Genomic DNA, 26,030 nt, shown 5'->3' on the forward strand with positions numbered 1-26,030 from the left:
AGATCAGGAGGGGCACCTGCTGCTGTTTTATTTGAAGCAGTGTCTTTGGTGACACTCCACCTGCTCGGGGTCCCGCACAGGGGCACACACTGTGTACACATCCCGGGTACACACAGGATGGGATGCTCCGGGCACTCAGGGCTGCACGCTGCAGTCCCTGCTGTGCACAGCTGCGGGAGCCCAGGGCCATGGCTCAACGCAGACATCTCCTTCATCCATCCCATTCCATTCCATCCCATCCCATCCCGGGACAGTCTGCCCAAGGGAGGTGGTGGAGTCACCGTCCCTGGAGGCGTTTAAAGACTGGATGCGGTACTCAGTGCCATGATCTATTTGACATCGTGTTGTTCGGTGACAGGTTGGACTCGATGATCCTGGCGGTCTTTTCCAACCGAGCTGATCCTGTCATTCCCCGCCGGGGAATGAATGCTCGCTTGCGCCGCTGCAGCCGCCCCGCACTGAGCGGCCCCTCGCGTCTGCCCGGGCGCATCCCGAGCGGCACTAGGCAGACGCTGTTGTTAAACCCAACCAAGCAGGCGGCAGAGGCATTTCGGGCTTGGCTCTGTTCCCGGTTAGTGCCAGCCCGCGGTCGGGGGTCGCAAGAAGGTGAGCGATCGCCTTCCCCAGGCTCCCGTCCCGTCCCGGCCGCGGGGAGCGCCCGCCCCGCCCGCGGAACTGCGTGCGCGGCGCTTCCGGGGCGGTTCGGGGCAGCGGCGCCGGGCGGGAGGCGGCGGGCGGAGGGCAGGGCAGGGCAGGGCAGCGCAGGGCGGCCCCGGCCGCAGCGGCTCCTTCCCGGGCCGGGAGCGGCTCCTTCCCGGGTCGGAGCGCCTCCCGGCGGCGGGGCCCACGGCCCGGCCTGCTCGCCATGAACATCGACGTGGAGTTCCACATCCGCCACAACTACCCCTGGGCCCGGCTGCCCGCCAGCGTCAGGCAGGTGCGGGTGCCCGGCTGCCGGCCCGGGGAGCGGCGGGGGGACACGGGGCACTCGGCCCTGCCTGCCCCGGGACAGGGCGGGCGGGCCCGCGGGGCGTGTGGAGCTCTATGGGGCCAGGGGGTTTGGGCTGTGCCCGGCCCCTCTGTGGGGAAAGGGGGCTCTGAGTGTGTGCGAGATGTCTGTGGGGAAAAGGGGGTGAGACAACGGTGAGTGCTGTGTGTGAGAGGCGGGGAGTGTGTGTGTGTGTGTGTGTGTGTGTGTGTGTGTGTGTGTGTGTGTGTGGCCTCAGTGAGGAGAGGGGTACATCGGGGTGCCGTGGGCTCCCAGAGGGAGATGTGGGGTCCTCGCTTGGCTTGTGCAGGTGTCAAACAGCCGGGTCAGGTGTCCCTTATGTCACCCCCGAGTTGGGCAGCCGGACCAGGACAGGCGCCCTCGGAGCCTTGTGCAGCCCCGCGTTTCAGTAGGCAGAGAATTGTTTGCTGCAAGTGGCTCATGGAAAAGAAAACCTCATGAAATTTTGATGGCCTGGATTTAATGGGCCTCTGATAGCAAAGAGGAGGTATTGTTTCGAGTTGAGAGGAGGTTCTCGTTCCAAAGTCTTACACTGCTTTAAAGCAGATGCTGTTGAACAATCCCTGCTCTTGCACAGAGGAAGGGTGGAGAGGATGAGTAGTTGCTGCAGGCCACGAGTAATGCAGTTTCTTGAGTTTGAGATTCCAGGAGCCGTAAGAGGAGAATAAATGATGATTTTCTTTACCTGTCCAGCTGAGTGCCATATTGTTGGCTTTGTGATCCAGGATAGAAAATATACTAGTATTTATTGCATTATTTACTTTAATGTACCTTCTGGAATACTGTTTTGTCTGCTTTATTGTTAGTATAGTCCTTAATATTTTTGTCCTTTGAGGAAACACTTGGCTCCCTCTTTGGATATTTAATCAATTCCAGACCTTGTCTCTGATATCAGGTGTTGCTTTTCTAATACCTGATTCTGCAGTTTGTGTGCAGCTTTCTTGTTTATCCCACATGTGCAGTAAAGTACCTTTTTGTTAAAGGATCTCTTTTAATATAAGCATCAATGAAGGAATCAGGAGAGGCAAGAAAAAAACCAAACAACCCAGATCACTTGTTGCAGATGCAGAGTAGAAGAGTAATTTGGGGAATATTGAGGGGATAGTTCTTGAAATAAGGCATCTGAAGCATGAACCAAAGTTCTCTTTTTATCTTCTTTCATGATAGTCAAGTAACGTGCTGTGCTTGTTCCTTAATCTCGTGACCCAGGATCACTTGATAGTTTAACTTCCGCAAAGCTGCAACTTGAGCTGTTTCACGGTGTGGTTTTTTTTGGTGTTAAAAGTTTCTTAGGTGCAGTAAATAAAGCTTCACATCATTCACCATGCTTGTTTGTGCCACACTAATTCTGGGTAATTTTTCAAGGCTGAATGACACTGACTGCTTGGTAAATGTTTGATGCATCATGTCTGATATGAAAATCAGATGCTCCCTTTTTATCAGAGTGGTACTAGGAAAAAATGATTGCTTAAATATGCATCCTGTGTGGAGACTTATTTAAAGGTGTTTTTGAACTCATAGAGAGACTAAACATACTGTCATGTTGAACTGGGGGGCTCCCTGAGCAATGGCAACTGCCTGCATATGTTTCCTCATAAGACACTTTGCAGTGGTTTAACTGCAAGGTGGGGGTTGTGCAAGTCAGTTAAAAGGCCTTTATGTTTTCAAGGGTCTTGGGAACTCCCAGAGGGAATATGAGAGGCAAGTTGTGCTCTACAGCATCCGCAATCAGCTGCGCTACCGGAATAACTTAGGTGAGTAAAGAAGCCAAGTAACTTCTGAGTCCTGCCCCACTCTTCTGTGTGGAAGCTTGTCTCTGCTGTAAAACTGCAAGAGCAAATCCACTTCAAAGGTCCTTCCTTCCCTGAAAACAAATGCTTCTAAATAATAAAAGCATGAAAAATCCTGACTTTTGAGTCCATTTGACAACTTCTCTAGCTAAGCACTCTTGAAGGTTACAGAGCTGGCTGGTGGAACTGAATTCCTGCTGTAGTTCTGCTGCTATTTTCCTAGAAATTAAGAGAGGGTTTGTCTAGTTAAGCCTGTCACTAGGTTAGATGCAGACAGTTATCCTGACTCACAGGAGCTTTTGGCTATGACTTGTTTGCAGACTTTCAATTTAGTTCACATTGACTGAATCCATTTTTCTTCCCAAAGCAGATAATAATTTCAATAATTAAAAGATAATTTTCTACAAGCTGCATGAGTTCTATCTCAATGGGCCACTTCCTGGTTACCTTTTAAATAAACCTGCTCCTTCAAGTCTCTGAGGCTACTTGTATCATGTGTAGAAATCCTTGAATGCTGAATTCCTTGCACCACTACTTTATTTTACTTGTAGTTTTCTGTCAATTGCCATTATGCTATTTTTAACCCTTTGTTGTAACACTTCTTTAAAAAGTTGAACATCATAGAACATTGTAACTTTTTTTCCCCCTGTAGTTAAGCATGTCAAGAAAGATGAACGTAAATATTATGAAGATCTGTTAAAATACAGTCGAGATCATCTCATGTTGTACCCGTATCATTTGTCTGACATCATGGTGAAAGGTCTGAGGGTAACACCGTTTTCCTATTACACAGGGATAATGGAGGTGAGTGCAGTGGGAGGGTGTTGTTCTCCATCTGAAGGTGTTGATAATGGCCCAGTAATGCATACGAGGCAGTGTCAGGTAGTTTTTTTGGTTTTGTTTATGTCTGCCAAGAAGTAAAGAAACAGTAAGGAAAGTTTGTAGGGAACTGCTTTTACCTGCAGTGTTTTCCCTTCTGCCCCATTAGCCTTTCAAGAGCTGGACTTTTGTCATATTGAGCTGGGGTGGGACTCATTCTGAGACCAGACTTTCTCTTTTGATGTCTGAGATTTGTGAGTCTTCACTTAAAACTGGAAATGAAATACCTCATTTCAACCCTATTGGAAACTTTTTGAGAAGCCTGAAGCAGATCTGTTTTTATGAGAACAAGGATGGTTCTGTTTTCTGTCAGCACTCTGGCAATCATTTATTTTTGTTGGATATTTGAAGTGCTTTTATTTTATTTTGTATATAATGATTGCAGACGTAATGGATTAGTTGTTTGTTTATTCTGTTATTACTGTTGGCAATTCTGTGTGCTGGTTTGTTTTTGTGTAAAGAGATACAGGATTTTGTTTGTTAGTCTTTCAAGCCAACATTTTTCTTTGCAAAGCTTACATTAAACAGGAATCTCACATTTAATGTATTCAACTTACTGTGTAATGATTAATCAAGTAATTGTCAAGTTTGATAAGGTAGCTGACTTCAATAGATCTGTTTAAATTTTATTTCATTCTTAAAGTAAAAATGACAGGCAGAATTTTGGACCTACTTCTCTGAAATGATGACTTTCTTCTTGCAACTTAGATGTTTTATTTTCTTTTTAAGGATATAATGAACAGTGAAAAAAGCTATGATTCTTTACCCAACTTCACTGCTGCTGACTGTAAGTATTACCCAGATGAATTGCTGCTTTCAGTGAGTTAGAAATAAGGAGCTTCTGAAGATGGATTTGCAGGCATCTGTTTGCTTAAATATGAGCATGTGAATGAAGGTGTAAAAACATTTAAATAGTGATATTAAGTGTGCCCTTCATATAAAATCTGTCAGTACAGGCAGGACTGGAATTGGGCTGGTTTGAATGCAGATAGGCATGGTGCAAAACCTTGCCTGTGTCCTTGCTAGTCCATTCCTACTTGCCTGCATTTCCTGTTGATGTATATCAGTAAACTGAGCTGCTGGTCCTTTCCTAGTGTGCTTTTCTTGGCACGTGTTGGGCTGAAGGCTTTAGCAGGACACTGAGAGGTGACACTCCTGTGAATTGGCATCAGTGTGGATTGAGGGATGATGTACCAGAAAAGAGAGGCAAGAGGATCTGGTGTTTTATGACACTCTGGATGTGCCAGATATTTTATCTATTACACCTGGGTATGGGATGAGTAGCTTAGGAAAGCAAAAACCTTGAACCTCTGGAGGAGAGCAGTGTAAGATCAATAGCATACTCAGAAGTCTTACAGAGCAAAATGTAAACTGATGGCACAGGGATGTTATTAACCTGCCACTGAAATGGTTTCTATAGTTAACACATAATTCCTTGTCTTTGGTATGTATTCATCAAGTTTTTTTTAAGGATAGTAAGTAGTCAGGTGAGGAGTAGCCTGCAGATTTTGGAAACAGTTTTAGTTTTAGAAGGATATTCTCAGTTAACTGCTGGTTAGCCTTTGTGTAATGTTCACAGCAGGGAAACAGATGAAGAACTTTCCTCAGCACCATTTTGCTTGTTGGGAATCTAGTGTTAGTCAGGAGTTTGAAGAAAGAGGAGGTTTTCCTGTTTTTGTTTGATTTCTGTTGCCCCCCAACAATTCTATTATCTTAGCACAGCTGCAGATTAGTGACTGCAGTGTAATTGACTTAAACTTCCTTAATTAGATTTTTTCATAAATGCTAGTGTTGAACTAGAAGTTGGAGTCAAAGCTGAGACAGAATATGGCTTAAAACTAATGAATAGATTTTTTCTATCTGTTCATGGTTCCTTAATGATCGAAGGCTAGAGATTATGGAATTAAATTTTGATTCAGTTTAACTCAACTATATCTTAATCATATTCCTTAGAAGATTAAATGGCCTTTTGTGTCTCTAGTTCTTAGAGTTATAATCCAGTGCATAGCATGGGCTTTGTTAAAGGAAAGAAAAACTATTGCTATTAATCTGAAGTTGTTGTTGGGAGTATAGGAGGAAAGGAGTTGGGTTGTTACCTGCTACCCTGTGACTTGAGTGATAGGGTATCTCTTTTTTTTTTCCCCCTTAACCTGTACACAGTGAAAGAATGGAGATGGACTATGGAATGAATTTAGCTCCTATAAGTGTCCTTTTATTTTGGATAAGAGTAAATAAAAAAGTAATTTAAGAAGAAGGTCTGATTCTTTGAAGAATGTTTAATATATCTTCAGCTTAAACCTGTCTTAAGATAGATAAAACCTTACTTATTTTTCAGGTCTAAGACTTCTTGGCATAGGAAGAAACCAGTATATTGATCTAATGAACCAATGCAGATCTTCAAAAGTAAGTTTGTCTTTAATTTTCCCTCCCTTTTCTTTACCCTTCTGTCCCTCTACCCCATGTTTTTTCATAGGAAATGAAGAATGGAATAATTTTCTGGCCCTGGTCAGTTTAATAGTGTGGCTAATTGAATGTGATGTAGTGTATTGTTAATTTTGTTTCCTCGAGTTAATAAAGAGCTTTTTGGTTTAAAATTAAAGTGCAGTAAAGAAAAAGGTATTACTTACAACTTTTTAATTTTTGTTAATCTTACAGTTTTGGAGCTGTACTTTATAGTACCAGATAACTAATGTCTCCTGGCCACTATAAGCAGGGACAGCTACTGGTTCTGAAAGAATTCTTCCATGTTTCTATGTGTGTCATTGAGATCCCAGTTTATTTTGGAACAGTGATCCATCCAGGTGTGAATTCTTACAGTGTGTTTTTCTCTAAGGCAATGTAATGAGTGCACAGACATCCTTGGATGTGAACAGCACAGGTGGAAAGCACTCTGATGGTTGATAGAAGTAGAGCCTTTAGTTTGCAACAGTTCCTTCCTTTCTTCAGGGAACTCAGAAGTGCTCTTGCAGTAGCTCCATAGTCCTTTAACTGAAAGTGAGCTTACCAAAATATGCAGCTGATAGTGAACCAAAAAGTAATGACTGTGCAATGAAAGAGAAGCTATTTAGCTCTATAAATAAACTCTATCCTGCAGTTTTTTTCTTTCATGGATTGCCATTCACTGTATTTTTTTTTAGTTCTGTGCTTATTAAGAATGTTGTGCTTTGTTCCTTAAAGTAAATTAAATATATTCCTAAAATGTGTTTTTTGGAATCACTGAACTTCTTTGAAATAACCTGTTTTTATACTTGTGCTCTCTTACCTGTTCAAATTAGAAATGTCACAAAGAGTTTAAATTTGTACTTGATCCTACTACAATGGAATAATGTGGATTTTAATTAGCAATACCTACAGTATGGATGAGCTTATGGGAAGATTTAACAATATCAGATGGAATTTTTTTTCCTTTCTGTTTCCATGTGATCTGAGAAAAGAGAGAAACTTTTACTAAGTGGCAGCGCTAATAGCATGTGTGTCTCCAGTCTGTGAATATATTGTACTTAAAAATGGATGTTTATACAGATCAGTTGTTATAAAGGTAAATAAATGTCTGTGCATGTGAAGTGCTCTTTATTACTCTCTCAAATGGACTGTACCACTGCAGAAATTTTTCAGAAGGAAAACTGCCCACGATCTGTTGCCTGTGAAGCCGGTGGAGATCGCTATAGAAGCGTGGTGGGTCGTGCAGGCTGGGTACATCACTGAGGATGACATCAAGGTAGTGTAGGATGGATTGCATCTCTAAATCTGGGTGAATACTGATAGTCCCCCTGAAAGCAGGGGCTTGCCTTCATGTGAAATACACAATGATTGTGTTACAAATTTGCAGCAACTCTCTTATGAGTATCTTTGAGATTGTAACTAATGGAAATTGTTATGTTTCCTTTGACATGTTCTGCTGTCTCTCCCCTTTCTGCACTATGTACAGTGTAGAGGTGATTTTGTATCAACCAGTCTGTTCTAACTTACGTGCATGATCATATGATTTGTAGGGAACAAGCAACAAAGTATGTTTTGTTAGATTTCATGTTGAAGCCCTGACAGGTCAGCTTTGACTGAATCTTCAGCTTCACTGTATTAAGTATCAGAATGGCAGTGGATTTGATACATATTTTCTTTGTTTCTGTTCTTTGTGTCTGCTTAGTTTTTCATTGTTTGCCCGTAAAAAGCTTGTGAGATGAGTTACTGTTTCATCCTCATTCTGCTTTCATTTCTCACAGGTGGTTTTTTTACAGTCATTTCATCTGGATTTATTCTCTTCTCTAGAAGTTTTTTATTTATTCTCTTCTCTAGAAGTTTTTTATTCTCTTCTCTTCTATTATTTATTCTCTTCTCTAAAAGTTTTCTGTTTAGATTAGTACTTATTTAAAGCATTGATGGAATCTCTTTTTTGAAATATCTTAGGCTACTCATATTCAGACATCCCAGCAGCCCAGGGTAGTTTTTGAAGCCAATTACTTTGATATTGTAATGGGCCTCTTTCTAGAATGATTCCAATTGTGTGGCTGAACACTGTTTGGAAGTTTTAAAGAGCAAATCTTTTATACTGTGGAGTTTACTTGCCAAATTCTTGTGCAATTAATTTCCTTTCCTAGAGCATACATAATTTTGTGTGGGAACAAGCTAAAAAATGTAGAGACTTTGAACAGGAACTGCAGTAAATTCTTCAGTGCAAATATTTTGGCTAGGAATGTGGGTTACTCCCTGTACTCTTACATTACTTATGACTGCTTTGAGCCTTAAGTGTTTGGGAGTATTTTGAGTGGCATTAAGTTGCATAGACTCATTCCTACAAGAAACTAATATGATGTTTTTTAACCTAGATTTGTACTACATCAGAGAAGTCTGCTATTGATAAGATAATTGATTCAGGTCCTCAACTTGCTGGTTCCTTAGACTTCAATGTTGTTCACAGTAAGTTTTAATGAACATTTCTGATTTTAGATCTTGCTTAGTAAATTCTAGTAGTATCTGGAAAATAGGAGAATTGATGCATTTTAATTTGTATCCTTGCTACCAGGTGTGTGACTTCTGGTCTGAGTAGCCAAACAAAGCCAGCATCTTCAGCTGGCAAAACTAATTGAATATAAAAACCCCACTTCTTGACAATACAGTGATGATGGTGAAAACTAAGTTAACATTTAGGCAGAGATTTGCTTATGTTTTTTAAATTGAACTTCTTTAATCTGTGGTCATTTTGCTGTGCTGTCCTGGAAGTACTTGCAGAGTTCCAAGTGTGCTGCATCAGGCTGCAAGTGAGGAACTCTGGTTTAGGGTGACACCTGGTTGGTATTAGGTGTGGTTTATTGATCTGTGCATTGCAAATAAATATTCTACTGGGGAGGCTAATAGGAAAAATTACTTTAAAATTGGAATTGGCTGGTGGGGAAGTCTGCTTTATATCTTCAGTATTTTGAAAAATGCTTTTTTCTTTTTTTCTAAAATGTTGTCCTTTTATTTAAAAAGGTTTGTATAACAAAGGATTTATTTACCTTGATGTACCAATATCTGATGACAGCTGTATTGCAGGTAAGTAAATATTTCATGTTATTATACCTATGTTTTCTCAGTTCCTTTCAATCATTCTGTATTTCTCTGTCATTTATTTCAACTTGAATTCTTAGGTTGTATTGAATGCATATTTAGGTAAGATGAGATTCTTTTATGGGAGTCATGGAATGAATTAATAAGTATCCTCCTATAAGTTTGTGATAAAAAGGAAGAATAGCATAGAGAATGGTAGTTACCTTACCAAACATGCATGGGTTTTTGACTTCTTTCCAGACAGATGTAAGGTTTAAGAGATCCCAGTTCTATTATTCATGGGTATTGTCACCTCAATTAGTCACAGACTGTGCCTGGGGACTGTGTAGGAGTTCAGACTAGCACAGCATGTGGGCTGCCCTTTGAGCAGCTTGTTGTGCTGTGAGAGGTCTCAGGGGTTTCTGAATTCACTATAATCTGCAAAGGCATAAGTTGTTTGGAGCTTGGTCATGCACGAGTACCTGACATTTCTGTATAGAGATCATTTAAGTGAAAGTCCTCTAAACACAAGAGACTTACTGCTTAAATAATTGCTCTGGAAGTCTCAGTTCTGGAGTATGTGGGTGGTGGTGTGGGATTTTTCAGAAAAAACCCCACACCTACTTTTTGTCCTACTCCAATCACAGTTGTGATTTAATCTCCATCCACATTATAAAATAATTTTATGGGCTGGACACTGGAAATTATCTGTAGTTGATGAGCTGGAAAGTGCAAGGCTATGATGGAAAGTAGTGTGGCCTTAGTTTCTGTAAGAAAACATGTTGACAAGCATTACTTTCTTAAGGAGTGGGGGAATTTTAAATACCTCATATGCTATCTTCAGATTTTTGTTCTTTGTGCCTGAGAAATTCTCAAAATTGCAAATGCCATGAAAACTAAAGCGTAAACTAATTTTTCTCTTTTAGTACAGTTTCAGTTCAATAAACTGAGTTACAAGTTTGTAATTTTGATGATAAATCTTATTTCAGTGCCACCACTCGAAGGTTTTGTGATGAACAGAGTGCAAGGTGATTACTTTGAAACACTACTGTACAAGATATTTGTTTCAATAGATGAACATACTAATGTGGCAGAGGTAAGTAAAACTTGACCTGTGTCTGGCAGATAGGAATACTTGACAATGGCCCAAAACACGCTGCTAAAAATACTGAGAGATACTGGTTGATATACAGTGATTTCATTTACACATACTGCCAGGCTTAAGATGCACCCTGTAGCTTCTATAGTGCTTTGATCTTGAAGGAGTACCTTCAGTTCAGTGAAACAATTGCATTAGCTGGAATGAATTTATTCAGAGTTGACTAAAGTAGGCTTTTATGTAAGTTAGAACTGGAACAAAGTCTGTTTTGCTAATGTGAGAAAAGTTCAAGTAATTTTTTCTTTGGCAGTGAAAGCACACAGGGTGTTGGCTTAAAATAGGAATGTAGCTTTTGCATAAGCATAGTTTGAGTATGAGAAATATGTTTCCATAAGATCTTCTCAAAACTTGCTGAATACATATCTGAAAAATACCCATTAAATATATCCAGGATTTGTTTTCCTCATTGCCTGTCTTCTGACATACGTGACTAACCTAAAATGATATATACAAGGTTAGCCTAGAAATTACTAAGTGGAAGATAGCCTCATATTTCTTCTGCATGCTTTCAAGTGGGACAGTTATGAGGCATCATGCTCTTTTTTTATAATCTTTGATGCAGACAAAATTGTTTCTACCAGTATAGGCTGGGTTTAGAAGTAAGACCAATAAAAAGATGCTAAATCTCACAAATAGTGATTTCCTGCCCTGTCAATACTGTATTGCTGACTGGTCTTCTTGTCTTTTTATATTTTTAAGTTGGCAAACGTGTTAGAGATTGACTTATCTTTAGTAAAGGTATGTATGTACAATGCATTTGTTTAACTGGATACAGAAAGTTCACTGTCTTGCAGCCTTGGTTTCCTAGAGCAGTTCCTTATTCTGTGTGTGTGTGTGTTCTGCAGAATGCTGTGTCCATGTATTGTCGGTTAGGCTTTGCTCATAAAAAAGGCCAAGTAATAAACCTGGATAATCTTCATCCATCATGGAAGAATGTTCCTTCTGTAAACAGACTGAAGTAAGTGTCTTTACTTTTTCTTAGGCTTATTTTCTCATTGAAGGGAAAACTTAGAACATCTGTTTTTAAAGCTGTTGGTTGCTTTCTAAGACTTCTGGAATAACAAGTCTCACTTGGCTTTCTAATGTGTATAAAGACAAGAATACATGATCCTCATGTTAATCTGAGGATGAGGAATGGCAATTCAGCCTGTAAGTTCAGAGTGCTCCATTTGGTGCTGTTACTTAGTGCTGGCTTTTTGACCTTTAGGTACCTAGCTACTCAGATGCCAGCAGATGAATGTATTTGTTTTAGACTCCTGGGACCAGAAATTACAGCTGTCAGTGTGCTATTATAGAGGCTGTGGCTCTTGGCACTGCTGGCAGTAAATATTTGCATAGAGATTGCTTGTTTGCTGTCAGGACCCATTGCAATTCTGTCAGTGACACTCTCACCTAAGTGTGCATCTATATCACTTCCCAGGAAAGTGCTGTTAGTACCAGTCAACAGAGTTCTCCAAGTTGAAATGCCAAGTTGCATTCATTAAGAATTGTTAGGTGCTTTTAGTTCAATATCTGCTAAGCCATTTGAAATTACTGCTATGCCTGTTTTTAATGCTTTTTCAGACTGTGAGAACTGAGTGGATTAGATTTTTTTCCATTGGATTTTTCAATGATGGTGGTTTGATTTTTAAGATTTTTTCACAGTCTGATATTTCCAGCTCCCCAAATAAACCTTTGTGCTGAAGCTAAAGCAGGACCTTGAGGGATACTAAACTTGACTGATTTAGGGCTTGGACATTGAAAGGCATGTGTTGGGTATGCCTGTGCATGGACTACTAGCACTGGAAGGCAGAGATACTTCTCTGGTGCTGCAGTGACCGATAGATGTGGATTTTAATTCACATTAATAGGAGTACTTTGGATCCTCAAAAGATGCTGCTTTCATGGGACAGTGGGGAAAACAGAAGTCCTATACAGGAAGCTGGGTCATCAGCCACAGATACAGATACCAACAGTCAAGATGATCCAGGTTAGCACTAACAGTAAATTTTAATAAATTAGGATCAATTATTTTTGCGTTTATAGAGTGGTGTAGGCTGTAAAGAGGTCTAGAAACAAGTGAAACACAGATTATGTAGATCCTTTTGTCACATGGACTGCTCAGTGGGGGAGGTGGTGTCTACTTCCTGGCTTAAGAGTTTTCAGCTAAATAACTTCTTTTTGAAGATGAGACTGATCTGTATTGTGGATATAAACTTGACACAAAGATACCAACTTCTGAATTAAGCTAATCAGTAGTTTAGTAGTAATAAGGGAATTTTCGTTTACTTTGTATATTTTTCCTTTTTTTTTCCTTAATGGTGCTATTTTTAAATAAAACAAGTGTAATAATCTACTTCCTTTTTGTTTTCTATTAGCTGAAACAGCCAGTGTGAGCAGCCTGAACCTGTCCAGTGGACACACAAAGCGCATTGCCTTCCTGTTTGATTCTACTCTCACTGCCTTTTTAATGATGGGAAATCTCTCACCAGTATGTCCAAATTATTTGATGTATTATGCCAAGAATAAATATGCAAAGCTTTAAATTACTTTGACATCAATATAATACTGCTTTATTTTAAAAAATAAATACTAAAAAAATCTTCTGTATTATTTGTCAAAGGGTGATTTTGTTTAGCACAACTTCTACTTGCCCATTCTGTTCTCAAAGAAGACAGTTTTGTTTTGTTGTTTCAGAACTTGAAAAGTCATGCAGTCACTATGTTTGAAGTTGGGAAACTATCAGATGAGAGTCTTGACAGCTTCTTGGTGGAGCTAGAAAAGGTAAATTGTTACATGTTTGACAAAATGCTTTTTCAGCACTTAAAGTGTTAAAGGGGCCAACTTCACCTTCTAAAGATAATTCTAGAAGGACAACTGTAGAATCATGTAGAAGTGCTATTAATTGCTGTATCATTTCATACCAGTCAGGATGACTGGATACTTCTGTCCTTTACCTAAAGAGTGAGTCATGGTTCTGATCTGTCTTTGTGTACTTTTTGACTATTCCACTAGCATGGCCAAGACCTGCTTTTCATTTAATACTTGCTGTAGATCACCTTTGCATAAAACCTGCAGGGTTATTACTCAGTTACAAAAATGTAGAATGCTAATCTGTTCATCTTTCCTTCCTGTGATTGGTTCTTTTGTGAACAACCTGCCAGCTGCATTTGTTTTGTTTCTTGTTCAGGTTCAGAGCACAGGGGAGGGGGAAGCACAGCGATACTTTGACCATGCCCTTACACTGAGGAACACGATCCTGTTCCTGCGGCACAATAAAGACCTGGGCGCGCAGGCTGTGCAGCCTGATCAGCCAAACAATGGTACTGTCAGCACATCTGCAAATCCTAAATTGGTTTACTTACCTGCTATGGACACAGCTTTCTGCCCTTGCTGCTCTTGTAGCAGTCAGTATCCTACTTGTTTAAGTATTTTGGAATATTTTTCATCATCCTTTGAGCCTGTGTTACTGGGTTTGCTTGTTGAATGACAGATTTGATTGCCAGGGCTTGCACTGAAGATCCAGAGCAACAGATTAAAGCATAATAAAGGCAAGACAAGCTGAACTTGAAAGAGAGATTGTTTCAAATCACATGCTTCTGAAAGCCATATGGAAGAGTCAGGTGTTCTGTCAAATAAACATTTTTCAAGCCATGAAAAGGAATGTATTCTTCTAACAGGAACAATTTTTTAGGTTTTTCTTTTAAAACTAAGTTAATTTTCTCAGTATCTCTGTATTTATTTCCTGTGTTCAATTAGTTGGTGAGGAACTAGTTCAGTGTCAGCCCTGTGTACCTAGAATTGCTAAAATTTTGTACAGATTTATTAAAATTAGCCCAATTGTTTAAAACTTCATTGTGGGAAATGCTGTATTCATGGCTTAGCAGAGAATAGAAAATCTGAAATCATAGTTTCTGTTTGTGTGTTCCATTTTAAATTATAATTTAAGAATCTTGTGTTTTGAACATAGGGTTCCCCTTGGACCTGTTACGATGTGAGAGTTTGCTTGGTTTGGATCCAGCTACCTGCAGCAGAGTTCTCAACAAAAATTACACTCTGCTGGTTTCCATGGCACCACTCACCAATGAAATTCGACCTATTAGCAGCTGTACACCCCAGGTGAAAAAATCTGTCACATGTCCCTTTTAAAGTGACAAAATCATTAAAATGTAGAACTTCACTGTAATTAATCTAATAAAAGAAAAATTGAGTTGAGGAAAAATGTGAATATTTAGTAAATTAACTCTGTTTAACTTACTAAGAGTTTTTCTCTTCAAGTTAGAGTCAGTGACAGATATTTTGTGCTTGAATTTAGAATTACAGAAAATACATTACTGTCAGCTTTCTGTGAAGACTCTTGTGTCACTGGACTGAGTACCTAGAATATAGTTAGTGGAGAGTAATACATTTGTATTTCAGTGCTCAAAAACTAGATTTGTATTTCTTTTAAACTGTTTCTTCTTAAATTAAATCTGTATGAGTGATGGTTGCAATCTGAAGTTATTTATAATTTCTTGAATGATCTCTCTTCAGCATATTGGGCCTGCAATACCAGAAGTCAGTTCAGTTTGGTTCAAGCTGTATATATACCATATAACTGGACAAGGACCACCCTCCCTGTTGCTCTCTAAAGGAACACGTCTTCGAAAACTCCCAGACGTTTTTCAGGTAGTCTGTGTGTGGATTTACTCTCCCTTCCTTCTCCAAGTGTTTCAAAGATATCCTGTGTGCTATTTAGAGAAAACAGGTGAAGTCAGAGGTACAGTTCATTGTAGATGTTCCTTTTCTAGAAGCAAGTTTTGTGCAGCATCTTGATTTGTTTTCTTTTGAAATTCTGATAAAGGAATGCTGCTTCTATCTCTCCCTTTGTCAGAGTGTGACTCCAGTATATTTAATGCCACCCCTTTCAAGTTAAGTGTAAAATGTGGCACTGCTGTCTTAATAATTGAGGTTTGTTAGCCCATCCATAGAGGGTGTTAGAAAAATGTAGAAGAGCTGTGTGGAAAGATGGAGACCTAGCATATTGTGCTTTTTTCATAGCATTGTGCAAGAAACATCACTTCTACATACAATTCTTCCTGGTTTAGAACATGGCTAACATGATCACTTCCAGTTTGTCCAAATCTGTGCTGGAGACTTTGGAGTTATTGGGTGTAATTGTTCCTACAATTTAAATGACAGAATAATTTAATAAAGGTTACATTAGGTTGGAAAAAAGGTCTTCCTAACCCCATAGCCTGACTTGTAGCAGTGTCTGGCAGCAGGGAGAAGCAGCACATTATGTAATACTTCCTTTTAAGACATTTCCACTCTCCTGCATGTTCTGGTCTTGATCTCCCTGGCTGCATGTGATTCTCTGTACACAGAGATTGTGACTGGAATTGTTGGCTCTGCACTGATGTGTTGATTTCCTCAATTCCTTCCAGCCTGGAATCCACCTAACTTTTTATCATCCATAGAGTGCTTTGGCAAGGAGTCCCACAAAACAGCACAGGTGATCAACTTCTGCCTGAAAGATCTCAGATGCTGCCTTCTCTCATTCTGAGACACTAGTAAAGACAAATGTAGCACAAAGGAGCACTGCTGGGTATTCTCTATACTAGACAAATGTAGGTGGAAGTGACCATGACAGCTTCTAATCTTGCCTGAACCAAAAAATCTTTGCATCTATTGACTTTGCTTTGGAATGCTGTGGGCATTTAGCAGTGTTTGGGTATTGCTGTTCACAGTAGAATTTGTAAAATAGTATTGTTTAATTTTATAAGTGCAGAGAGGCCTCTAAAGTTTTCATCTCACTTTTTTCATCCTGTAGATACATGAGGAACTAAATGTTTTAGAAAGTTTTGGAGACATTCAGAGAGGGAGTGCATTCTTTGGTGTACCTATATCAGCAGTCCTCTCTAGCATTAGGATTTGTAGATTGCTCTCAAACCTTTCATGTGTCCCTTCCCTTTATGATTTCAAAAGTTTTGTAGATTACCTGTATTTCTAAGATTTACTGTAGGATCGCATAGGATTAAGTGAATCAAGTCTTCTAGAGCAGAAAGCATTTTCTAAGGCCATTGGTGATGACCTTGATTCAAACCCTGGTTTGTCATTAGCTTAAACCACTTGTACATGTATGGACTGTGCACTTTTGTTAGTAAAGAAGCATTCAGCGTGGTAGCCTTGGAAAACTTCAAAATACTGCATGAAGTTCGGTGTGCTGACAGGACAGATTTTCTTCATCTAAATGATCTCCCAGTCTGGATATTTTTTTCCTCTATGGGAATATGAGTGCTTCTCTCCTGCTGCTGTTCTGTAACCTCATTTTCTTAGGGAATTGTCAAGATATTTCTGGAAATCTTATGGAGATGCAGTGGAACTCAATCCTGAAAACTGAGAAACGAGGAAGTTATTTGTGGTTTTGTCTTCCTGTTCCCCACCCTGTCCTTGATAGATATTTTGGGGATTGATTTATCTTTGTTCTTTGCTGATAGTGTTAGTTTATCCAGCTTATATTTTGCTTTTAAATTTATGTGGGATTATATTCATCTCCTGTTTGCTAGAAGGCTGCTGCAATGGCCACATACATTTACAGGATTTGGTGACAGATACTTCCTGTCCAAAAGAGCATTTTAACTTTGAGGTTGGAAAACCTCAAGATCTCAAAGGTCTTTACCAAGAATACAAACATGAGTGATTATTGGTTACAAGTAGAGCACTGTAGAGCTGTAATGACCTATAACAACCTCCTAGTTGTAATGATATGCTAATGCCTAGCTCTAATATTTCAATTCATATGCTTGGATAATTCATTGCTACTACACACACTCTTAATTTCTCTCTTCCAGGGTTATGATCGCTTACTAATAACGTCTTGGGGTCACGACCCAGGAGTAGTTCCTACTTCAAATGTGCTCACAATGTTGAATGATGCTTTAACTCATTCTGCTGTTCTAATTCAGGTACAGAGTGCTCTGTATAAATGATGAAAACCTGCATAATTTTTTGAGTTAACCTGTTCTGTGGTAGAGGATATTAACAATGTAGAAGGGCTACACTTTTGCCAAGAGCCAAAAAATACATTTAACTTTGTAGGCAGTGCTGCTGTGATTCAGTGGTGGTTAAGACACAGGTTTTGAACTGAATTCACACTATGTATGTGTTATTGTATTATGGGCAAGCATAATCAGTTTTGGTAGCTAAAGTAGGGGAGATAGTAAACTGGGATGAAAGTGAAGAGTCCACAAGGGTTTTAGAGAGCAGTGACTGGTATTATGAACTGTTATTTAACAAATACAGCTTTTCAGACTGCTTGGTATTTGGCTCTTACAGTAAATTATGAACAAAACATGCTGTTTATCACAAGCAGAATAAGTTGGGTTTTTCTGTTTGGAAGAATTAAAATTGTTTCCTTATAAATTTCTTTCATTCAGCTGAACTCTCAGAATTAATAATTTAAATAAATAGATGTTTAATATTGTAGCAAACATAAAGTTACACGTTCTCAAAGGCCAGCTTGTAAGCAGCCTGTGACTGCTGAAAAATGTTCTGTATGCAGGAGTGGGAAGTCCCCTTTGCTCTAGAAGTGCTCAGCCTTTTGAAAATATTTTTATAGCCAGTAATTGGAGAGAAAAATTATTCCTCTTCAATGAAACTTAACCTCACTGTGTTTACCACATGTATTTTAAGAGCAAAGGTGGGGTACTTCAATTATTTCAGCTGAGCAAGATGTTTAATGCAAAAATACCTCTATTAGTTTGTTTCACAAGCTTGGGTGCTACTCCTTAAAAGGGAGCACAATTAGGACTGAGCTAAGCTGATGAGTAATTTTTCTGTTCTTAATTTAATTTCTTGATGTTCAGGGTCATGGCATGCATGGAATGGGAGAAACAATGCACATACCTTTCCCTTTTGATGAAGCTGAGCAACAGGGAGGTAATGGATCATCTTCTGTGTAATTTCTGCATTACATTGCACATCTGTTGCACATCACCTTCTTTCAATAAGGTTGCAATAGTCCTTTTCAAACAATTTTGTTGATCTTATGAGTCATATGAGAAAATGGAAAGTTTTAAATGGTTGACAAGTCTGTTCTGATCTTAGACATATGACCTTCCCCTTTCTATCTTCTCTGACTTCATTAGAATGTGTTTTCTGGCCTCACTTATTTCCTAACACAGATGTAAAGAATTATTAACTAGCATATTTATTAACTGCATAAGTAAATCTTTTATAAGTAATATTATATTGAGCATTTCTTAACTGTAAGACAGGTGAGGCCAAAACTGAACAAACTTACCTTGATTATTAGCACCAGAAACCTACTATCATGGTTTTTTCCTCAGGAAAAGTTTTGCTAGCAAAATCTATTCCTTCAAAGTCTGCCTAGCTCAACTGATTTTGAAAGGCAGGAATTAATAAGTTCTTATTACTCCTTGGTGAAAAGGTGAGAAGCTTTTTGAGGTTGAGGCTATAACCTCTCCAAGTGAGAGCAGTCATAAAATATGAATTTCCAGGTACAAAATCTAAAATTATTTAGGCCACCACTTAGAAAAGTCTGGGCCAAGTAGAAGTAAAACTAACTTCCTAATTTAGTTTTTACTAGGTTCAAAATTTGTTACTATTATATTTCCTGTCTCTGATATGTCTGGTTTTTCATCTAGTATGAAGTTGGAAGAAACCCTGAAGTTAGAATCTCTCAAGTTTTGACATGAACAACTCGGTGTTGAAATTTCTTGTTAAGCTCTAATGCTGTATTCTGATTCTTCAGAATTCCAGCTATGTGAGGCATGTATCATGCATTGCATCTGCCATAAAAGACTCTGGCACTGAAAGAGCTGGACACCTGATTCCTAGCTGAACCTTGCCATTTCTGCTGTCTGTGTAGGAGAGAGATTATCTTTGTTTGTATTTTTCTTTCTCCTTGGCTCTCTTACTATACTATAAAATACCACCTCATGCTTGGTGTTATCCCATATCTAACAATGTGATCACTAAGATGGAGCAGGAAAAAGCAGGAAAACAAGCAGGAAAAATCCAAATAAAAAACTTACCCTGGCCTAGAGAAGAACCACATGGTTGTGGGGAGGCCTCTTTTAAAGTACACTGGAATATGTTTTGTTTCCTCCTTAGACTTCTCTCGTGTGAACATGGGCATTCATACAGCTTTAAAAATACTGAGAAACAAAGTGGACTTGCAGCATTTTTGTGGCTATGTCACAATGTTGAATCCTTCAAGTCAACATGCTAACAGAAAGCTGAGTGATGCTTCTGATGGAAGAGGTTGGTTACCAGTAATTGTCTTTTTTATCTGTGTCCCCTTAATTTCACATACAGTCACTTGAGCAAAGGATTAAATTCTTTGATTTGCAACTTTACAATATACTATCCAACACAGATAGGAACTAATTTTGAGTGTAAATCTATTGGCAGCAGGCTTACTTCCTAATTCTTCTTTAAGACTGGCTCAGAAATATCAAATAGAGATTGATAAATGACTGAACTATAACAGTCAATAAAGGGAAGAAATACTCTTTTAGTTATAAAAAAATAAATTGTAACATTTTTATATGCCAGAGCTTAAACTTTCATAAGTGCTGAGGATCCCTAAATAACTCTTCAGTCCCAAAATGAGTCCATCCCTATGTTTCTCCCTATCCCTTCTTCCAGTTTTTTAGCTTTATAGGCCTTGGGTAAAGGTAACTAAGCTTCTATTCATGTGCATGTTTATGTAAGAATGACTTTGCCTTTAGGAGAGACTGAACTGGCATCAGGATCTGATGTAAATGGGAGCACAGAATCATTTGAGATGGTAATAGAAGAACCCTCAATGGATTCTGCAGTCAGGCAAAGCCTTGAAGGTAAAAACATGACAAATGGCTTGTACTAAATATTACCTTGTTTTTAAGGATGTGAATTCATTGTTTGATTATTCTCTGGGACAAGTCCAATGTGAAATTTCTCCTCAGATTCCCTTAAATATTTGAGCAGTTCAGTAAATGAGCTGTCTTTAAAAAGCATGAGCTGTCTAGGGAACCAGACATTTTTGACCCCAGAATGAGCTTTCTTGCTTTCTTTTTCTTACTCTTTGGTTATCTCTTGTTCTTTTTGTAGTACCCACAACTGAACTGGAATGGGTTCCCCTGGAATTATGCTTTGGCATTCCACTTTTCAGTTCTGAGTTGAATCAGAAAGTCTGCAGAAAAATTGCCACTCACGGATTATGTAGAAAAGAAAGGTGAGCTGTAATTTATTGATTGCAGGTTTAACAGATGGTGTGTCTGGAGCTTCTGCAAAAAGAGATATCTACAACTCAATGACTATAAACCAGAACTGAGCTATGTTTATAGAGTAGCTAATTCTGATGTGTAAGGGAGGTTTTTTTGGCTCATACATGTGTACAACTAGTCTTCACTTGTGGTAAGACTAAGATTAGGCTTTTTTTATAGTTTCTGTAAAGCAAAAATTAATTCTTTGTTGCAAACTGTCTGTAGGCAGATCAGGAAAAGAGTAAATTGGGGTGCCTTCCTACTCATATTCCTCTCCTAGCCTAGCACAGGCTTTTTTTCCTCCTCCTAACTGTTCTAGAATGGGGGAGGAGAGCTTGCTGGTAATGCTTTGATATAAAATGCATTTAGCTCTTAGGGAAATTTTCTTTACAGTTGGTATCATGTCTTAGTCATTGCTTAGCATCCAGCTATCTAATGCTTTTTACTGCAGCTTTTCTTTATGAAAGATTATTCTTTCAACAATGGGATTTTGGGGTTTGTTTGTTTTGTGAAGGATTTGGTGGGGCTTTTTGTGGATTTTTGTGGCTTTTTTTTTCCCTAAGGCACAGTTCTGGAAATCAAAAGTAAGGTTGCTTGAAAAGAAGGCTTAAGGCTGTTATTATAGTGGTTGACCTGCTTTTAGCAGGGTGTCACTAATAAACTTCTTAAAAGTCATGTTAGCAGACTCTCCTGGATAGGAATGAGTCTATTATATTACTTATTTTACATAAAATAATATTTTTCAATTGCAGTAGTTTCATTTTATTCAGTGTAAATGGTATGGAAAATAGCTTTTACCTGACTATATGTGAGAAAGCTTTTGTCACATGATGTTAGATACTGCTGGAGTTATTTGTGAGCAACTTATTACAGGGGTATTTCACTGGTAAAAAATTGTGTACCTTGACCATAGCTTATTTTCTTTTGTTTTTTACAGCCTTCAAAAACTCCTACATTCCAGTAGAAAGCTGTCTCTTCAGGTCCTTAATTTTGTTCATTCATTCCAGGTAAGGAGCAATAATCCAGATGTTAATTGTTCTGTATGACCTATCACCCTTTCTGCCCTCTTACTTGCCTTTCTTGGGTGTATGAAAACATACATGGTTTGTTTTATTTGACTTTTCTTTAAATTATGACTGTATTAAGCACTCAAGAACTATTTGAAAGACAGAAGAAGTACTTCCCTATCCCTTTTTTAGCCTCATTTAAAACTTGACTCAACTCTATGGTTGCTTCCACTGCATAATTATTTTAATTGTTTTTTATGGCACTTGCTCAGCAAAGTTGTCCTTCACTCCTCTGTTGTAACAGAGCCTACTCTGGTGGTTATGTGGTGGCTGCTTGGATATTTGGAGAGATTTACTGAAAAGCAGGGAGATGCTAAATTTATCTGCCTCTCAAATCAATGTTTCCATATTAAAAAACAAAATATATTAACATGGATTTCGTGCCAGTTACTTTTGTACTTGTCCTAAGATCCTCTAGACCTTAGTGTTCAATGAGTGTAAATATGTAAAACTACAGACTGTGGAAGGATATTTTAGGAGTGTAGGTAGGAAATAGGGATCTTCTGTAGTAAGCAAAGAGGAATGTCAGGTCTGCAGCCTGCTCTAATTCTGCATGGAAGCAAGCCATGTGTAACATGGAATCTGCTTAGGTGCTCTGTATTATGATACTTTTTCTCTAAAACTCTGTTTTCAATAAGATAATGAATTTGCAGGTTACTTAACCAGTTAGTGTTATGGATGGTGTCACCCTGAGACTGTTTCCTGATGAGAATGTTAGAGATTCCCAGTAGGTTTGAAGCCCTGAAACCAACTGTCAGTCTCAAGTGGCTCCTGTCCTAATGTGTTAGATGTTATCTCTGAGATACACTTTCTAGATGATGTCCATAGAAAGGGAAAAAAAAGGTGCTGCTGTGAGTTTTAGGATGAGAAAACCAAACTTCTGGGAAATGATACCCCTCAGCATAAGCTCAAGTAATTTCCTCCCAATATGTGTATCCATCTTAGCATGGTACAGGATAAATAGCAGTCTGATAGATGTCCTGAAGATTTTAGAGCTTTCCATTCATTTTTTCTAGGTCTTCAGTTTTAAGTCTCAAGCTTCTCTGAAGGTTTCTTGAAAACCAAATCTTGCACGGAAAGATGCAGCTGAGGCATCTATATACTTACTTTATTTTGTTTATTCTGTTTTTACTTTCATAATTATTTGGTATTCACTGAATTATAGTAACACACTTTGGAAACTCAGAGTGTATTTGCAGATTAGATTAACCTGTCATATTTTTTTTTTTAAGACACAATTTTTTGTTTTGCTTTTAGGAAGGAATCTCAACGCTGGATCAGCTCCATGATGCTGGTTCTTCAAGTTCACTTCTGCAGCCAATTTCTGCAGACATGGGTGTTCCTCTTCCTGCCAAGAATCTCATGTTCAAGGAAGGTGTTTTATCTGAATGGAATGGATGGGCCCCTTCCTCAGTTCTTTTCAACCACACCTAGGGAACAGGTCAAATAGAGGTTCTTGTGTATTGATCACTAAATGCCTTTCTTCTATTATGGTTAATTCCTAGTGCCAACCACTAAGAAGTGTATGCTGCTGCTGCAGCATAACCCGTGTAAAAATAGTGTTACAAAATGTGTTGTGTTGCAGTACTGGAGAAGTACTTAAACTGTCTAGAACTTGTTACTCATTACTGCATATCTTGCTGCAACAGAGAGCTTTTTAGCTGTCAGCACTATTTTTATCTTGAGACAATCTTTCTTTTATAACTAAACATGCCCTTTCTAGGCTTTCTGATGATTGTTAAATTTCTATGCTGTCACCACAAAATTGCAATAGTAGTTTTCTATGTTCGTTACTCAGACATAAATTCTGTTTAGTTTTGTACTGTATTACTGAAATTTTTTCTGTAAAAAGGTAAGAGATTTGGCTCTTCCTCTGAGAGCTCAGTGATACCAACTGATTAAATAAAAATATCATGATGATATGGGGCATTAAGGATTGTTGAATTCTGTAGTTCAGCTTAACGGTGGGGCCTTGACAAATCATACAGTGGAAGGAAGAGGCTGAGTTAGTGCAGACTCAGTGTCCTGCTGATGACCTAAGGCCACTTTGAAGATGAGTGGTGCACTTCCATCTCTGTCAGTATTTGGTGGAGGTATGGAATTGTGGAAGATCTGAGGTGGTTATCTCTGTTTGCAGAGTTCTCAAAGATAATGGATTCATCCTCCTCTTGGTGTGAAACCAGGAGTGTCTGAAATTTGATCCCACTGGGAGACTTTGGCTGTAATTTGAAGCTGGTGATGATTCCTGTGGGAAATTCCTGTTGTCATAAAGTGAGTTTAAAGTAGATAACTAGTTCTGTCCTGTTGATTAATGTTTGAAAGAACAGAGCTCTTGATTTTTCACATCAGTTGTTAGCAAAGGAAGATAAGAGCAGAGGATGTGAAGACAGAAAATCCAGTGAATCTGTGTTCCTTGAACTATTAGCTGTTGATCATGAAAAAAAATTAACAGTAAGCTTTTTCATCTAAAATCATGTTCTGGCTCTGTTTGTAGGGGATGACTTTATGTAGCATGACTTTGTTTATATTAGGTATTAACAACTTTTTGCCAGCTTAAAAAATTCTGTTCCATCAAGCACACAAGGAGGACAAGCAATGTAGTTTGTGAAGACTTCTCTGCTAGCTCCCTTCTTTACTAGAACTGCCTTGTTTTAAATAGTCATAACTAAAAATGAGACTTAATCATCCTGCCATTACTGTCCTGCAATACAGAGTGGGTCAAGGATCTGTGGCACAGATGGTGCTGAACAGCAGCAAGGTGAAAAGGGCAACATTTGGGTTTGTATCCTGTTCTGCATTAAAAAAGCATGTCAAAAGCTTGAAGAGGACAAATGTACAAATGTATAGGATAATGCAGTGACTTAATTTACAACTGTGAAGATCCCATTCTTTTTCACTGGCTTTGTGTACATTCCTGAAGTGTAAGCATAGGACTTGTGCTCTAAGAAACTGGAAAACTGTAGTGCTTCAGTTTGCTCAGTGCTGCTTTCTTACATCAGTTTTGTTCTGGAATTTTACCAGCAATAGCTGAACTTAGCATTCTGCATATATCACAGTTACATCACCCATATAAAGTTGATAATTTACACTACTGTGACTTTTTGTACTGGACATACATACTCTCTATAGCGGTTTTTAAGTTGCCTTATTTCCTCCAAAGTAAATTGAAGAGGAATTGGATGTCAATCTGCTATAAATGGCTGAGAAAACCTTTACTGTGAGAACTGTTACATAGAGATGAAGCCAAGACCTGGCACTGTAGAGGAATTCAGCAGTAGTGATGGCTTACACTTCCAGGGCTATAGGTGTTACTTTAAGTGCGACTGTGAGCTGCAGTAGGTGAGCTAGTTTGCTGTATTGTATTAAATTTTGCCATGCACTATCCATGTATGTAAAGTGAAGATAGTGCAAGTTGTATGAAAGTTTGAAAATAGATGAAAACTTACTGTTCTCACTGCATATTCTTCAGTGTTGCTAAGTGAAGGATATTATCCTTTGTTACTAGGTTGTCTAAAGTAAAGTTTCTCAATAAAAGTAGTCTGCTCCTCAGAGTTGGTTAATACCCATAAATCTTACAGTTAATGGTGAGAATTCCAGATGTGTTGCAGTTTGTTAGAACTCAAGCCACTCTTACTTAGGGGCTTCAACACTAGTTTAGGAGCTTAAATATTCAAATCTGCATATCTGAAGTTTACTGAATAAATTGTAACCAAAGAAGTCTATTGAAATTCCTGAAACTCTATTACAGCAACAGTGATTGGGATGGTCAAGAGGCTTCAAACTTATGTGACTTTTGTTTTAAATATGGTGTAAAAACCCAACAGGTCTCAAAGATCTTCATACCAAAAGAATCTATTTTATATTGTATTGCAAATAAAGACAAATTAAATCAATTTCTTTTCTTCAGGTAGTTTTATTGACTGGGGGAAAAAAATCACATGCATTACACATTGTAAAGCTGTTTTAAGTTTCTGTTTCAGCAAGATTTTTAGCTTGAAGAAGACAGTTTGGCTTTGTGCTCTGGCACAACCCAAGTAGTATTGAAGCTAGATGGATATACCTGAAGATGTTCAGGAGCCAGCTAAGAAGTGTGTTACATTTGTTTTCAGGTTTTTTTGATCATGATTTATTGCACTTTTTTCCTTCATTGTTTTCAGATTTTCCCTTACTTTCTTGTTCAGTGTTTCAAATGGTTTGTATTTTGGAAGTTTTAAGTACAACTGTAACTGAATACAGTTGTGCTCTTCTAGTGTGACATTGTTAATATTATACATTGAATTGTACAAAGTCTGTGTTCAATTAAATTATTGACACATGTAACAAATGTTTACAAATAAACTGTGGTGTAGGTCAAACCATGTGCAGAATCCT

The 26,030-nt window shown here is 38.6% G+C and overlaps 1 protein-coding gene across 1 annotated transcript; it reads left to right on the forward strand.

The window, feature by feature from the left end:
• The first annotated feature begins 704 nt into the window (after positions 1 to 704).
• On the forward strand, positions 705 to 26,014 carry FAM91A1 (family with sequence similarity 91 member A1). Its single transcript, XM_071421756.1, has 24 exons — positions 705 to 937; positions 2,679 to 2,763; positions 3,452 to 3,603; positions 4,408 to 4,465; positions 6,014 to 6,081; positions 7,283 to 7,396; positions 8,502 to 8,592; positions 9,145 to 9,207; positions 10,191 to 10,297; positions 11,060 to 11,098; positions 11,206 to 11,318; positions 12,211 to 12,329; positions 12,718 to 12,830; positions 13,037 to 13,123; positions 13,530 to 13,662; positions 14,310 to 14,458; positions 14,873 to 15,007; positions 17,173 to 17,286; positions 18,187 to 18,259; positions 19,457 to 19,606; positions 20,077 to 20,184; positions 20,438 to 20,561; positions 21,530 to 21,599; positions 22,917 to 26,014. The coding sequence occupies exons 1-24, from the start codon at positions 866 to 868 to the stop codon at positions 23,091 to 23,093; spliced, it is 2,514 nt and encodes an 837-aa protein (XP_071277857.1). The 5' UTR covers positions 705 to 865; the 3' UTR covers positions 23,094 to 26,014.
• Positions 26,015 to 26,030: the final 16 nt, after the last annotated feature.

Source organism: Agelaius tricolor, unplaced genomic scaffold, assembly GCF_023055355.1.
Source record: "Agelaius tricolor isolate 1412-34295 unplaced genomic scaffold, bAgeTri1.0.p SCAF_2, whole genome shotgun sequence".
NCBI lineage: Eukaryota > Metazoa > Chordata > Aves > Passeriformes > Icteridae > Agelaius > Agelaius tricolor.

Excerpts from the sequence above, each read along its gene's own strand:
- FAM91A1 (XM_071421756.1), top strand. The coding sequence starts at position 866 with ATGAACATCGACGTGGAGTTCCACATCCGCCACAACTACCCCTGGGCC. Across the intron at positions 8,593-9,144 it reads AGACTTCAATGTTGTTCACA|GTTTGTATAACAAAGGATTT; the intron begins GTAAGTTTTAAT and ends TTATTTAAAAAG. Across the intron at positions 18,260-19,456 it reads TGAAGCTGAGCAACAGGGAG|ACTTCTCTCGTGTGAACATG; the intron begins GTAATGGATCAT and ends TTTCCTCCTTAG.